Source organism: Solanum lycopersicum, chromosome 4 (assembly GCF_036512215.1).
Source record: "Solanum lycopersicum chromosome 4, SLM_r2.1".
Classification (NCBI taxonomy): domain Eukaryota; kingdom Viridiplantae; phylum Streptophyta; class Magnoliopsida; order Solanales; family Solanaceae; genus Solanum; species Solanum lycopersicum.
In genome coordinates, this window is record NC_090803.1 from 65,584,428 (window position 1) to 65,597,997 (window position 13,570).

The following is a 13,570-nucleotide window of genomic DNA, read 5'->3' on the forward strand; positions in this document are numbered from 1 at the left end:
TATTCCTTCATTTTGATATGGTAATTGCCTTTAGTGTGTTAAAAAACTTGTAGTCTTTTTGATCTCGTGGTTAAGTTTATGAAATGAGAAAAAAAATAGTTCACCAACATCTCATGCAATGTTATTAGAGCACATTATGGTGAAGACATGTCTTATTCAATATCAAAATGATTAATCTCTTGTACCAAAATAATAATACAAAGGTAATAAACATTTGTAAATGCTCTTTGTTTGGTGCAGTGTCCTCTTCACCCTTAACTTCAGGTTTAAGTGAAAAATAATAGCCCCAAATATAGAAGCGCATTACTTTACCGCGAAATAGTAACAACAAATAAGATATATACAAGGAAAAATTACATGACGTGGCAAACATTTAGACTGTATTTACGAAACATAACTATAGTTTCAATAATTTACAGAACATACATTTTGGATATACACATGTAGCTACGATTCATAATTAAGCTCTAAACTATAGCTTATCAGTTAATTTCTTGAAAACTCCTTGGTTGGCTTTTTTATTGTTGTCTTCACCTTAAAGATTAAAACCCCCTTAAAGAAAAGTTAATAGAAGATAGAAGGCCACTTTCATCCAAGAATTTCAATAAAGAAAAGAAAACTACAAGTATTTAGTTCTCTTTTCACCTATAACACTCAAAGAATTTGAGTGTTTTTTCTCCAAACATGGTGTTGTTCTCTTCTAACCAAGAAGTATCAACAAATCCTTCTAAGAGATGCAAATTCTTCTCTACAACTCTGAGGGATGCATTTGCTAATTGTCATATTTTTAAAGAAAGACATTCTAGTACTCAAAGTTTAGAGGAAGAGGATGTCATAGATGATGAAGAGGAAGTACTAATACTAATTTTATACTCTTAAGAGTTTCTTTTAAGATCAATGTACTTGCGATATATTCATGTTATTGTGATTTTTATCGACAGGTGTTTGTGTCAATAGTGATAAGTAGATACATGGAGTCAAAATGCAGGAAAAAAGCAGCTATATTCTCCAGTGAAAAGTTCAACTGGACATTATCTACAACAGCAGCAGGGGATTTATTCATATCTGAAAAGCTAATGCAGCAAAAAGAGGACAGTGCAGATGAAGAAGATAAGGAAGAGAGGGAGGAGTTCTTATCTGTTGGGACTCGTTTTTCGCGATGCTCCAGTGCTATCAGCCATGAGGCATTTGCTACAGCTAAGACAGCATTTTCCAGGTCTTCAAGCTTGAACAGGATTGAGTTTCAAGATTTTCCGAGGCATTCTGTTATTAAGGAATTCTCTCACTGTGAAGGATGGCCATTTGGTTTAAGCCGTAAAGTGTTGTTACTTCCTCCTTTGCCAAAATCTCCAGCTGATTCTTGGTCATGGAGAAAGAGTGCTAGAATGATCAATATACACTAATTTCTGGCATTCAGAAGAATCAGAAGGGATTTTTCTTAACTTTTTTTTCAGAAAGGATGTTGATTTTTGTTTTTCATGTATTCACTATGTTTCTTGACAATGGTTATAACCATTTTTATGCTTAGCATGCTTCAGAATCTGTGTCAATTCATCTTCCATTTTTCGGCATGGATGCAGGTTCTTTGTTTCAGTAACACGAGGTATAACCATGTTCGGTAAACAAGCAACTATTAAAGTGCCTCAACCCCAAGCTAGTTGGGCTGGCTATATGAATCCTAACTGTTCATGTAACTCGAATTAAGCTTAGCATAAAATAAGCAAGCCAACTTAAAAGAAGCAAAGATGATAATTCATCAACTATCCAGAGAATTTGATGTAAAAGCACACAGCAATTGAAGAAACAAAGATTAGAGCTTTCTGAATATTCAAGAAAGGATTTCCTTGCACAAGTTTTTAGGATTATTATCATTTGCCTGTTGTGGTAATCACATGATCAAACTTGAGAATCAAGTACAACATAATGTTATCATATTGGAGCAACCTGTATTATCCCAAAAAAACAACAGTTTTCCAAGTGATTGAAGACAAAAACATGGTGGTTTTTCTGCCATGATGGAAGGCCTATGCTCTTTGCTCAACATAAGAACCAGCAAGTCCAGAAGTCCCAAGTACCGTAACCTGGTATCAGAAAGGCCGATAAAGCAGTGAGAAAACAAATAATGGTAACAAGTTCATCCATCAAGATATCTGAGATTATTATTTTGAAAATGCAACAAAAATCTTCAGGAAACATTTTGTAAAATGAATTCTAAAATTACCTGCAGGATTAGAAAGTTGGTATACGTTTCTAGTATACAAATTAATGGATGAGAATATTGAGGACATGAATGCTTATATTAAAGGAACAAAAAAAGAATCATGAAAAACTAGCCTATATACTTAAGAAGTCGTAACATACAGAAAATCAGAAATTCACGCAACCAACTAGCTTCAATTAGATGTACCTTTCCCCATGCAGCATCGAGGCCACTGCATCGCATCTTTAAGTGTATCATCCTAGTCCCCAGCTCCATCTCAACTTTCTTCCTCAAATATTCCTCATCTGGCCCAAAAGCACTCATGTATGAGTTGTAGCGTTGAAATATTGTATGCAGTGCATCAGAGAATTCTTTTGACAAAGGCTTCACATCCTGCCAGTAATATGAGTAATTTAAACAGCAAGAACTTGAGAAACTGTATGCCAACCTTTATTTCATTTACTCAACTTACTTCACCACTTAAACCAATAGCATCATCGATTTCCATTTTCAGAGATGTAAGAGTCCCAGTGAACTCCTCAACTGCCTCAGCAGCACGGAAAACATTCGCCAAAGCTTCCTGGCCAGCCTTGTCATCAGTAGTTTTGGACAGTGCATTCTTTGCATCATAGACGACAGGATCTGGGAGCTCATCCCAGCTTGCAGCCATCAAGTCTTTAAAAGCGCGTTTGACCTCCAAATCTTCTATATTAGGCATGTGAGTTACATCCTCACTGAAAGAACGCATGCTTCCCATTGCCATTGTAAAAGGATGCTGACATTCTAAAGTTAAAGAATATCCATGTAACGTCAAATTGCTGATGCAAGATCATGAAATTAATATAAAGAACAGGAAACTACAAGCACTTTGTGGGTAAGGTGATTAAGAAGCTTCTCGCTTTGCAGATTCACCTCCCATAAAACTCCAACTTTCACAGAACGGCCTAGTTGGTAGTAATTGGACACCAATAATATAAGTGTGCCAGCAAAGGTTTTGTTTGTTGGATGAGGATTATGTTCAGAATTTTATTAGCTTAAGGAATCTAATGCCACTAAAAAAAAATTGCACCTATTTTTATCATCCCATATACGCAAACATCATCCATGTAGGCAAGAATAACCTAATGATTCCACAATCAGAAATGAAAAAGCAGAATCATATATACTAAAGAGAGCTAAAGGATGCGTAAGCTAAAAAGTACTGTGAAGCTAAACCTTTGATAAATTAAGGCTGGAGAATTGAACATTCAAGTGAAGAAAAGAGAAATGAACCTTCAAACCCCCTATACATGAATCTTTTATTCTCATTCAGCTCTATTCGAATTTGGACCAATTTCATTTCAATACTAAATTCTTTCTCAAGTCAAATTAGGATTTCTTTAAAATAGGTTCACCATATCTCCCACTTATCGAATACCATTCATGTACAACAAGTCAACAACTACATACCCGGTATAGTCCCACAAAGTGGTGACTGAGGTGTATAGAGCGCACACAGACCTCACCACTAAGGCACTACCTCAGAAGTAGAGAGACTGTTTCTAATTGACCCTCAACTAACAGTCCAAAATACCATTCATGTGTATCATAAAAAGAAAACCATTGATCCAATACCATCAAAGTTTGGAGCTTTGGTACTTATATGATGGATTAATTGAAAATACCCCGACAATATATACATCATACTGAAAGCAGAATCACCGATTCAAAATCTTCCCATAAAAAAACGGATACCCATTAACCAAATTGAGCTGAATAACATAATCCGATAACATATTCTACAAGTGTAAGCAGATTTGAGAATGCCCAAATAAAAAAGGAAGACGATGCTAGTACCAGTAATAGCGTTTCTCGGAGAAGCTGAGAAAGACTGGGGTGAGAAATGGAGGTGGCGGAGGGACTGGTGGTTGACGGCGGAGGTTGTGGCGGCTGAAGTGGCGGAGAAGACCGTAGATCTGCGGCATATCGATCGATACAAAGATCGCATCAGCACCATTTTCTCCATTTCTCTGTTAACTTTCTGGTTTCTTCTTTGCTAAATGGGATTTAGGTTTCCAGCAAAATACAAATTCTCCTTGTGATTATTACTATTATTATTTTAATAAACTACAAAAAATGATTCTAATTAATTACACATATTATTGTTTATTAAATTTTTTGTAAAACATTTTTTCTTCCCATTTAAATGCAATAATTTATATACCTACTAAGTATAAGAAACAAATGTGAATTTAAAGAGCATGATAAGTATAACTATAATTATCAATTTTTTTTTACATTATTAATATTATTATTATATAATTTTCTATATAAGATAATATAAATTTTAAATATTATTTTATAAATTTTATGATATTAAATTTTTATGCGAGAGATGAACAATTTTACTAATTAATAACTATCTTCATTTATATCAATAGCATATGATGTGTTCAAGTGATATTTTCTTATTTATTTTCGCTTTAGAATGTTTTCATTGTTCATTGAATGAGAATTCTCTAATTCCATGACATCAAATATGGGCAACTTTCACATATAGCAAATAAAAAATTTATATTTGTATAATATAGCAAACTTTGCATAATTGCGCTCCATAGCAAACATAAAAACTGTATAATTCGCTATACATATACAAGTGTATAATTCGCTGGCCTAAATTGTATAATTCGCTGGCCTAAATTGTATAATTCGCTGGCCTATTTCGCTGCAATTGTATAATTTGCTTTGCATATAGTTGAATCGAATTAAAATGTATGTATATTGCATAATTATAAGTTTATAGCAAAAAGATATATGTTTTTCTCGCTTTATACAAAAACAGAAACACAATATATACACTTCTGTTGTATAAAGCTAGAGAAAATTGTATTTCACTGCAATTGTATAATTCGCAATTGTATAATTCGTTGGCCTTTTTCTCTGCAATTTTTGAAGTAAAATGTTTGTAAATTGTATAATTAAGTGTACAACACGAAGATATACATTTTTGCATGTGTATATACAATTCTCTCGCTTTATACAAAACAGAAACAGAATTATACACTTCTGTGTATAAAGCGAGAGAGGCGAGCGAGAATGGAGAGTGGCGAGCGAGAATCCTGGGAGAGAGACGCTGGCAAATTTTAGATAATGTTTGCTATGGAGCACAATTAAATCAAACCCTAGCTATTTTATTTAATTTAGATTATTAGTTTGCTATTTTATATAATTTTCCATCAAATATTCATTCCAATCTAAATATTTTTTTATTTTATCAGAGCAATATTTGATAGATAAAAATGCCATATTGCGTAATCATGTGGTACAGATAATTTTTCCATTAAAACAAAAATTTTACAATTAAGAGTACGTGTCTGTAAATGTGCACATTTTTATAAAATTAAAATAGTTATCTAGTGAGTCGTCTAATGTACCCCAACAATCAATTGGTTTATGAAATCATTCCTTTGAAGTTAAGACATTGAATTAAAAAATAGATATATTTATTTTCAAACATCATAATCTCTAGTCGTTGAGATTTAAAAAATAATTTTTTTCTAAAAATGAAAAAGATTTTAAACTATGAAATTATAAATTATAGTTAATTTTCTCTTTCGAATTTTAAAAATAAATATAATTAGAATCAAACAAATTCTATCGAATTGCACGATGAATTTCACTCCTATTTTTGGGTGGGATGATTCATTATTGGTAGATAAACAAGAACAAGAAAAATAATGAAAATTAAGCATGTCTACTTCAATCATACACCATTCTCTATGATGAATAAATTATTGATTGGGGAGTGTCACTCCCGAATAAGTTATATAATATGCGATTCGAAAATAAATAATATGAGAATAATTTAAATTTATATTAAACACTCTCACTCAGCAATTAAATGTTATTGACAAATAACAAGTTCATACACAAAATTCAAATATCAAATTATTAATCATAAATGAAGAAATACTTATCACGCCAATATCGTTAATATGGACCCCACTTAATAATATGTCATGGACACAATCACACTACATAAAAACCACCCATCAATGGTGTCTTTTGCTTTTGTATAACACCACTCTTTTCTTCCTTCCTTCCTTCCCATTGTTTTTTTTTAACCAAAAAATCACTTCCCCACAAAACAAAAGAAAATGGACACATCCAATGAAATTGTGCATGATGTTTTTCCATATCTACAAGTGTACAAAAATGGAACAATCAAAAGACTTGTAGGTACTGAATTCACACCAGCAACCTATGATTCTCAGACTAATGTTACATCCAAAGATGTTATGGTAGATCCAAAATCAGGCATTTCTGCGAGAATTTATCGACCAAATTCGATAACAAAATCGAAAAAACTTCCTTTAGTTGTATATTTTCATGGTGGAGCATTTTGTATATCCTCTGTTGGTGATCCTAAGTACCATGATTCTCTTAATGTGTTTGTGTCTTGTGCTAATGTTGTTCTTGTCTCAGTTGATTATAGATTAGCTCCAGAACATCCTCTTCCAACAGCTTATGATGATTCTTGGTTTGTTCTTCAATGGGTGGCTCAACATAAATTCAAACAGGGGAGTGATGTTTGGTTGAATGAGTTTGTTGACTTTGATAATGTTTTCTTGGCAGGGGACAGTGCAGGTAAGAGTTTAATTAGTTTCGTAGACCACTTATAATCGTTATTTTTATTATCTTGGTCAAGAAATTTAAATTCCTCGTGAAATTTCATGTACACGAGTCATTTTTATGGTATAAAAGATAGGTTTATGTATCATGCTTGTTATATAGAATAAAGTTGATTGACCATACGTGAAATAAAACGTTGTGCAGGTGCCAATATTTCACACTTCATGGCAATAAGAGCAAATAAGGGTTTAGGGATGAAGCTTAGTGGGATGGTTATGATTAGTCCATATTTTTGGGGAGAAGAGCCAATTGGGATAGAGATTAAAGATTCATTGAGAAAATCAATGGTAGATAAATGGTGGGAATTTGTTTGTCCATCAAATAAAGGGAATAATGATCCTTTGATCAATCCTTTTGTTGATGAAGCACCAAATCTTGAAGAATTGGGTTGTGACAGAGTTGTTGTTTGTGTAGCAGAATTGGATATACTGAGAGACAGAGGAATATTGTACTATGAATCTTTGATGAAGAGTCAGTGGAAAGGAAAAGTTGAAATCTTTGAAACTAAAGGGGAAGATCATGTTTTTCATATATTTAATCCTAATAGTGAAAAAGCACTTGATTTGGTCAAATCTTGGGCTACTTTTATTAATGAAAAGTGATTGTTTCATGTAATCGGTAAAGTAAGTGTCATGTAATCTACCGTTTAGTTGCTTTAGGCTGTTGTTTTCATGAAAAAATTGTGTATACCGCAATAATAAATAAATTCCATCGCTTTCATTTGCGTGTTGATTATACTCGATGATTCATAAGTTTGTTAAGTCAAAAGGCATACAGAGATAAAAATATTTTTTCTTTCTGGTTGGCCTATTACCTATACATATACATAAGGTAGAAAAGTCCAATGTGGGGGATTCTTGTATATTTGTTTATAGGCAATTTGAGTAATTCAAATAAGATATGGATCTTTTATAATATTCAGAAATTTGCGACTAATGACCTTGTTGAACATTTTAAAACCTGTGCTAGTGAAAGATAACAGATACCCAACGGAGTAACATATACCTCCTTCACTTAAATGGTGTCGAAATAGACAGGCACTGAATTAGGAAAATGGTACAGACTATTATGTCCGAAAAGTCATCTTAAAATAACGTAATGTTATATAGTATAAGAGCTACTATGACAGAGTAAAACGAAGTACTAGGTCTCGTTTTAAAGAAAAACAGCAAAAAGAATTGTTCCTATTTCACTACTAAAAACACAACTTTTGCAGACATGGGATAAATGAACTTCAGAAGATAACAGTGTCGAGCATGGTTCCCAATGTCTGGACAATGTTTGAAGACATCAAATCAGAGACATGTTCTTCAAGATGCTTCTTTGCATCCTGCCTTCCTACATTTGCAATAGCTAGCTTTTCTGGGGTCAACTCATCCTCTTGCTGCACTGCTTTATTATATTTGCCAGCAAGACTTAACATCTCCTGCACATGACAATATTTGAAAATGTCACCACACATGTCAAGGACAATATTTCCTAGTTTTCTTCTCTCGTTTCTCCCGGGGAGAGGCAGACATGAAAAAAAAAATCAGCAAGCATATTATAATCATCAAAAGTTGGCACTTGATGTAACAATGCTGTTTGTATTCAATACCACGCAAACACAAAGATTACCTGAACTGTCTGCTCATTGGTTTTGGAATGAGCATCAAAACGCTGGAGTGCAAGTCCATCTGTCCATTTCTTCTTGTGAAGATTCAGTAGCATCTTCTCTTCAAGTTCATTCTTTCTGTAGTTTATGGCTATTGAGTAGTAGTGTCTGTTCAAACCATGGATCAATGCCTGCAAGATGCATCTATTAGAACCCGAAATAGAAATTGAAACTGAAAGTACTCCACCAACAAAGTTTGCGCAAAACACAATTGGACAGAGAAGCTGAAGATTGGTTATTGGAAACCAGGTTTAAATTGGAAAATATGAACTAACTAGACTTGTTAAAACTAGCAAACTTTATTTTACTAAATAACTTGTGGAAGTCATGTAGAAGATATTCCACTTAGAAGTATCACCACCAGCGGACGGCTGAATATCACGAAGTACAATATGAGGTCTCACTCATACACTAAGACTGGGTATGGGGGGGTCGGGAGAAGAGTGAGTAAACATCTTTCGAAGACAATATAAAGATTAATCATGGCACTTACTTGAATAGATGGTTTGTTCAGATGTCCCAGATTTGATGTTGTCTGACGTGGCTCTTGGCCAAGCATCATAGTTTGGGGATTGATCAAGCGAAAGGCATCAATTACCACCTTCCCTTTAACACTCTGAATAGGATCCACCACCACAGCCACTGCTCGTTGATTCAGTGCTTCAAAACTCTGCACAATAGAACATTCATTAATTATTGCCTTACTTGATATGAAGACCATGTCAAATCACTAGTAACTGGCATACTTCACATGAAGACCAAGTCAAATAGAACATTCACTAGTTATTGGCGTACTTCACATGAAGACCATGCCAAACACACCAAATCGTCATTCTGACAGGTTCATGAGCTCATCTGCTTATATCAAAATGCAATTGAACATTCGACAACTCAAGACTCAAGAGTGTGAAGTTGTATGAACTATTCACTCTATTTCTTACTATCCCCTTTATCTGTTATCAAGAAGGGAGGGAGAGATGGGAGACATCTCTTCGCCACAAGTTTTTATTTTCTTATCTTTCTAATTTTTGTAGCAGACAGAATTGTTTCAATACATTTCTATAATTCTCATATGTTGATCACTACAGAATGCTTAATAGTCTGTCCAGAGGATTGTCTATCATAAAGAGTGTTCAACCTTTATCTAGCTAATCAGACTTCGTATTTTATATCATATAGAGCAGAATTATCATATGGAGATCCAAACGAATTACAGCTCTAGAATGCAAAAGACAAACATATCAGTGTGGTCTCATTTATTTATTTTTGGTGTGTGTGTAAGAATAACAATGTGATCTCATTCTCATGAAAAGCTAAATTTATCGCGAGAAGCGGGAAAAAAAGCTCACTAGCAAGTGGGGAGTGGAGACGGAAGACAACTGATAAGGGCAGCTTTCAACATCGTCTAATTACCTCTAACACACACACACTCTCTTCTTCTCATCCCTGCCCCTTAATTTCATCCTTGTCGGAAAATTTTCCCTAAATTTTTTATATAAGGATCAATATGCAAATAAAAAAGGCCTGAAATGATTTCATGGAATCACTATGTTCAATCAAGGTGGAAACAGTAAGTGCAAGGACTGGTAAAGGGATGTGAGAATTCTCTCCCTTATCTGGTGATAAGGTAGAGGTGAGAGTTATGGACAGTTCATATGTAAGCTGTTTCTATAAAAACATCACGATATAAGATTCACCTAAAGAACTAAATCAACCTCTTCCCTCCCACCCTTCCTCTCTCTGTTCTGCCTTTTCTTTACCAAACACAGTACTAGGCACTACCCCATCTATAACACTCTGTACCTGGATGGTATCGTGATCTTAACTTATTTGGTCATTGTACGAAACAACTACAAGTGTCTAACTATAAGGAGGAATGCATTTTAAAATTAAAAGAAACTGTTCCAATTCAGCACTTAATTCAAAGGATGAAAGTGTATAAGATCTTCGCAAAGCATTTTCCAATACTTCTATACAGGCTCCAGGAACGTAACCCTTCTCCTTACGAAAAACTACTGATCTCCACCATTTCAAAAAGGTGGGATAACAAATAGTACAGCTTTGCATGGTATTACCATGTCACATTTCACCACATTAGTCAAATTACATATTGCAAAAAAAAAGTTTTTTCTCAATTCCATATTAATCAAAGAAAATCATTTAACTCGGGAAGATTGGAATAACTACAAAAGGACTAACACAGCATCATGAACTATTCTTACTCAGTGGCTCATGATTCACATAGAAAATTTCAAACGTCATTAGGAACCAGCTAACCATCGAAATGGAAAAGGACAAGAATAACCTGCTGTGTATTGATGTCAACACCAGAAAGCCAGCAGCCAAATCCAGGATGTGAGTGATACCAACCAACAACCATCTCAGGTCTGTAAGATAAAAGCAAAGTGGCATTTTAGAGCACATCCTCAGTATCAAAACACATAAGTACACAAGTTGATTAGGCTACATTACAACATAAAGGACAGCCCAACCGATAGAAAACAACACATTACACAACTAGAAGATGAGTATGAGGAATAGGTTCACGAAATATCTTAATCTTCTACCTCATGTTGCAAGCCATATAAACTGATTTAGTTTCCCATCATTTACCAGGTTTTCTAATTACCGCGGACAACTCCTAGATTGTACATGATAATCTTCTTCTTATCACTTACCTGCTAATTCGCCATGCCTAAATTCTTATACAACATCCCCTCAACATTGTGATGCCAGCAGTTCTGAAGGTGGATTCTAATAAAAGCTTTGAAGTTTGGTTTAACAAAAGCTCAAGGAACCTTATTCCAAATAATCCTCCTCTAGCCGAAATTGATTAAGATAAAAGCCTGACCACTACATTCTCATCAAATACACCAGGATCTTTACCACAAAACTCAAAGAGAAGAATCCACAAATAAAGTTACCACTCTATCTCGAAGATCACATATAAAAGTTGGTTCTTATGTTGACACAGACATCAACAAATTATCTATGCAGGCAAAAATGAAGATCAAAAGATATTCTTTAAACAAACAAATACGTCTCACACTTTAGCGTAGACATAAAGATTCAACCAGCAGTTCCATAATATCTTGTCTTGTATATATTTAGCTACTTTTATGGATAAGAGCCACAACTCTTCCGTGAACACTTGGGGTTTAAACCAGTCTACAAGTGCAGTGACTCTGAAATTGTAAAACATAATGAAATGCAAACAAAGTTTTCTTTTCAAATCATACAAATTTGCAACATAGAGGAATACTATCTCACAAGTCACAACATTCAAGTTTAGGTGCCAAACACTATCTTATTCCCATAATCCCATTTATGAAGGAAATAGTTCAAACAGCAGCCAGAAATTGAAACCTTCCATTTTCAAGTTTAACCTCATCAAAAGTTGAACAGAAAACATGAAAAGGCTCAGTTCTCTAATTCGCAGTCAAGCATCCCTTTTACAGTGTCATACCAAAGAAACACAAGGAAAATGCTCAAAGCCCCCAAATTTACCCAAATTAATATACCTGGAAAACATGTTTCACTTTTCAATTTGTTAGGCAACTATAAACATAAGATGGAACCATAGGGGAAAGAAATATTATCCAGTAAAGGAAGAACCTTTAAATTACAACTAATCCTGTATGATACCAATAGAAAACAGTGATTACCTCCCAGTTTGCTTGAGCATGTCAAGCATATTGGTTTGAAAAACATGATCAACAGCTTCAACACTCACACCAGTACCACTCTGAGGCATTGCAAACACATCAACTACACGCACTGTATACTCATCGACGAAATCCCCTAACATCAATCCCATCACCTCCATAGGAACTCCAGCTCTCCCTGCACATTAGCATCACAAAAAAACCCTAATTACACAACACCTACACACAGAGAGAAACTAATCTAAAATTTTGAACTCCGCAGGCTCGCTAAAGCTAAATCTCAATTATAGAATTTCTTCACACATGTATAGCTAAATGCAATAACACTGATAAGTATATATATGCAGCTAGATCCGGATAACACATGTATAAAGAGCGAATATAGTTGTGGGGGGGGGGGGGAAACCCTAAGTTACCGTGTTTAAGCATCTTTAGGAGGGCAAGAGAAGAGATGTAGACTTGTTCAGAAGAGTCCAGAGTTGGAGAGTCCGGTGGCGGGTGGCCCAACGCGCCGCCAGCTCCGGCGAACATCCGCTGCAATCTTTCCATTCCAGACATACTCTCCGATTGGGTTTTGCTTTGCTTTTTGGATTTCTTTGAGAACAAGACTACTGCGACTGTAAATTTCTTTGATCTCAGAGGAGAAGTTGGGAATTTAAATACTGTAAAATACTTATTGCGCTGAGACCCCTATACTTTGTATAACTACACAAAATACCCTATATTTTGATGCAATAAAGATTACGCCCCTATATTTTAAAATCGGATACTTACACCATTGTTTTATAGAAATTCTACATTTATGCCCTCTATAGGTATATTCTTAATTATTTGTGATAAATATAATTTTCAATAAAGTTATAGATAAGAAGTTTTTAAGTATCTATTTTTGTGAAATTTAATAGAGTAAACAAACATTTTTTTTCAGACTATATTTATCCACGCAATTTATTAGAAAAAAGAATAAACATTCCTTTGAAGCATTATATTTTGAAATTTATCAATAAGAAAGGATTACTAATTTACTTAAGATATATAAACTATTAGGTAGAGATTTCGAATTTACATTGGCAGAACTTGTAGTTATAGAGAAGTTTTATATTGAGATAATTTCAATTTATTGATTATTTAATGTCATTTAACTAGTAAATTATATAGTAATTTGAAATTGAGGTATTGTTGTTATGGTCGAGTGATTTTAACGAACACTAACTCAATGATAAATTGATGCTATTGAAGCAATGCTATCATGGCCTTATACCCTCAACTCTTAAGATCTCGTATTTTAATTAAGAATAAATTAATTCTATCATGATATTTTTAAAGAATTGGAATATTCATGATAAAAATATTTCAAATACTTACTTTTAAAAGAGAGAA

General features: G+C 34.1%; 4 protein-coding genes across 4 annotated transcripts; 2 read left to right on the top strand and 2 right to left on the bottom strand.

Annotated features, from left to right (window-relative positions):
• Positions 1-529: 529 nt before the first annotated feature.
• LOC101258555 (uncharacterized) lies at positions 530-1,527 on the top strand. The gene is made up of 2 exons (XM_004238122.5): positions 530-852; positions 942-1,527. Exons 1-2 carry the CDS (start codon positions 685-687, stop codon positions 1,401-1,403), a joined length of 630 nt encoding a protein of 209 aa, XP_004238170.2. The 5' UTR covers positions 530-684; the 3' UTR covers positions 1,404-1,527.
• Positions 1,528-1,795: 268 nt separating this feature from the next.
• Positions 1,796-4,440, bottom strand: LOC101258854 (succinate dehydrogenase subunit 5, mitochondrial). Its single transcript, XM_004238124.5, has 4 exons — positions 4,037-4,440; positions 2,673-2,983; positions 2,408-2,593; positions 1,796-2,081 (listed from the first exon to the last, which is right to left on the bottom strand). Exons 1-4 carry the CDS (start codon positions 4,203-4,205, stop codon positions 2,025-2,027), a joined length of 723 nt encoding a protein of 240 aa, XP_004238172.2. The 5' UTR covers positions 4,206-4,440; the 3' UTR covers positions 1,796-2,024.
• A 1,791-nt stretch (positions 4,441-6,231) lies between these two features.
• LOC101259332 (probable carboxylesterase 2) lies at positions 6,232-7,608 on the top strand. The gene is made up of 2 exons (XM_004238125.5): positions 6,232-6,826; positions 7,016-7,608. The coding sequence occupies exons 1-2, from the start codon at positions 6,337-6,339 to the stop codon at positions 7,471-7,473; spliced, it is 948 nt and encodes a 315-aa protein (XP_004238173.2). The 5' UTR covers positions 6,232-6,336; the 3' UTR covers positions 7,474-7,608.
• A 308-nt stretch (positions 7,609-7,916) lies between these two features.
• Positions 7,917-12,833, bottom strand: LOC101259629 (26S proteasome non-ATPase regulatory subunit 14 homolog). The gene is made up of 6 exons (XM_004238126.5): positions 12,607-12,833; positions 12,191-12,368; positions 10,831-10,912; positions 9,019-9,195; positions 8,489-8,656; positions 7,917-8,297 (listed from the first exon to the last, which is right to left on the bottom strand). The coding sequence occupies exons 1-6, from the start codon at positions 12,746-12,748 to the stop codon at positions 8,106-8,108; spliced, it is 939 nt and encodes a 312-aa protein (XP_004238174.2). The 5' UTR covers positions 12,749-12,833; the 3' UTR covers positions 7,917-8,105.
• Between the last annotated feature and the right edge of the window lie 737 nt (positions 12,834-13,570).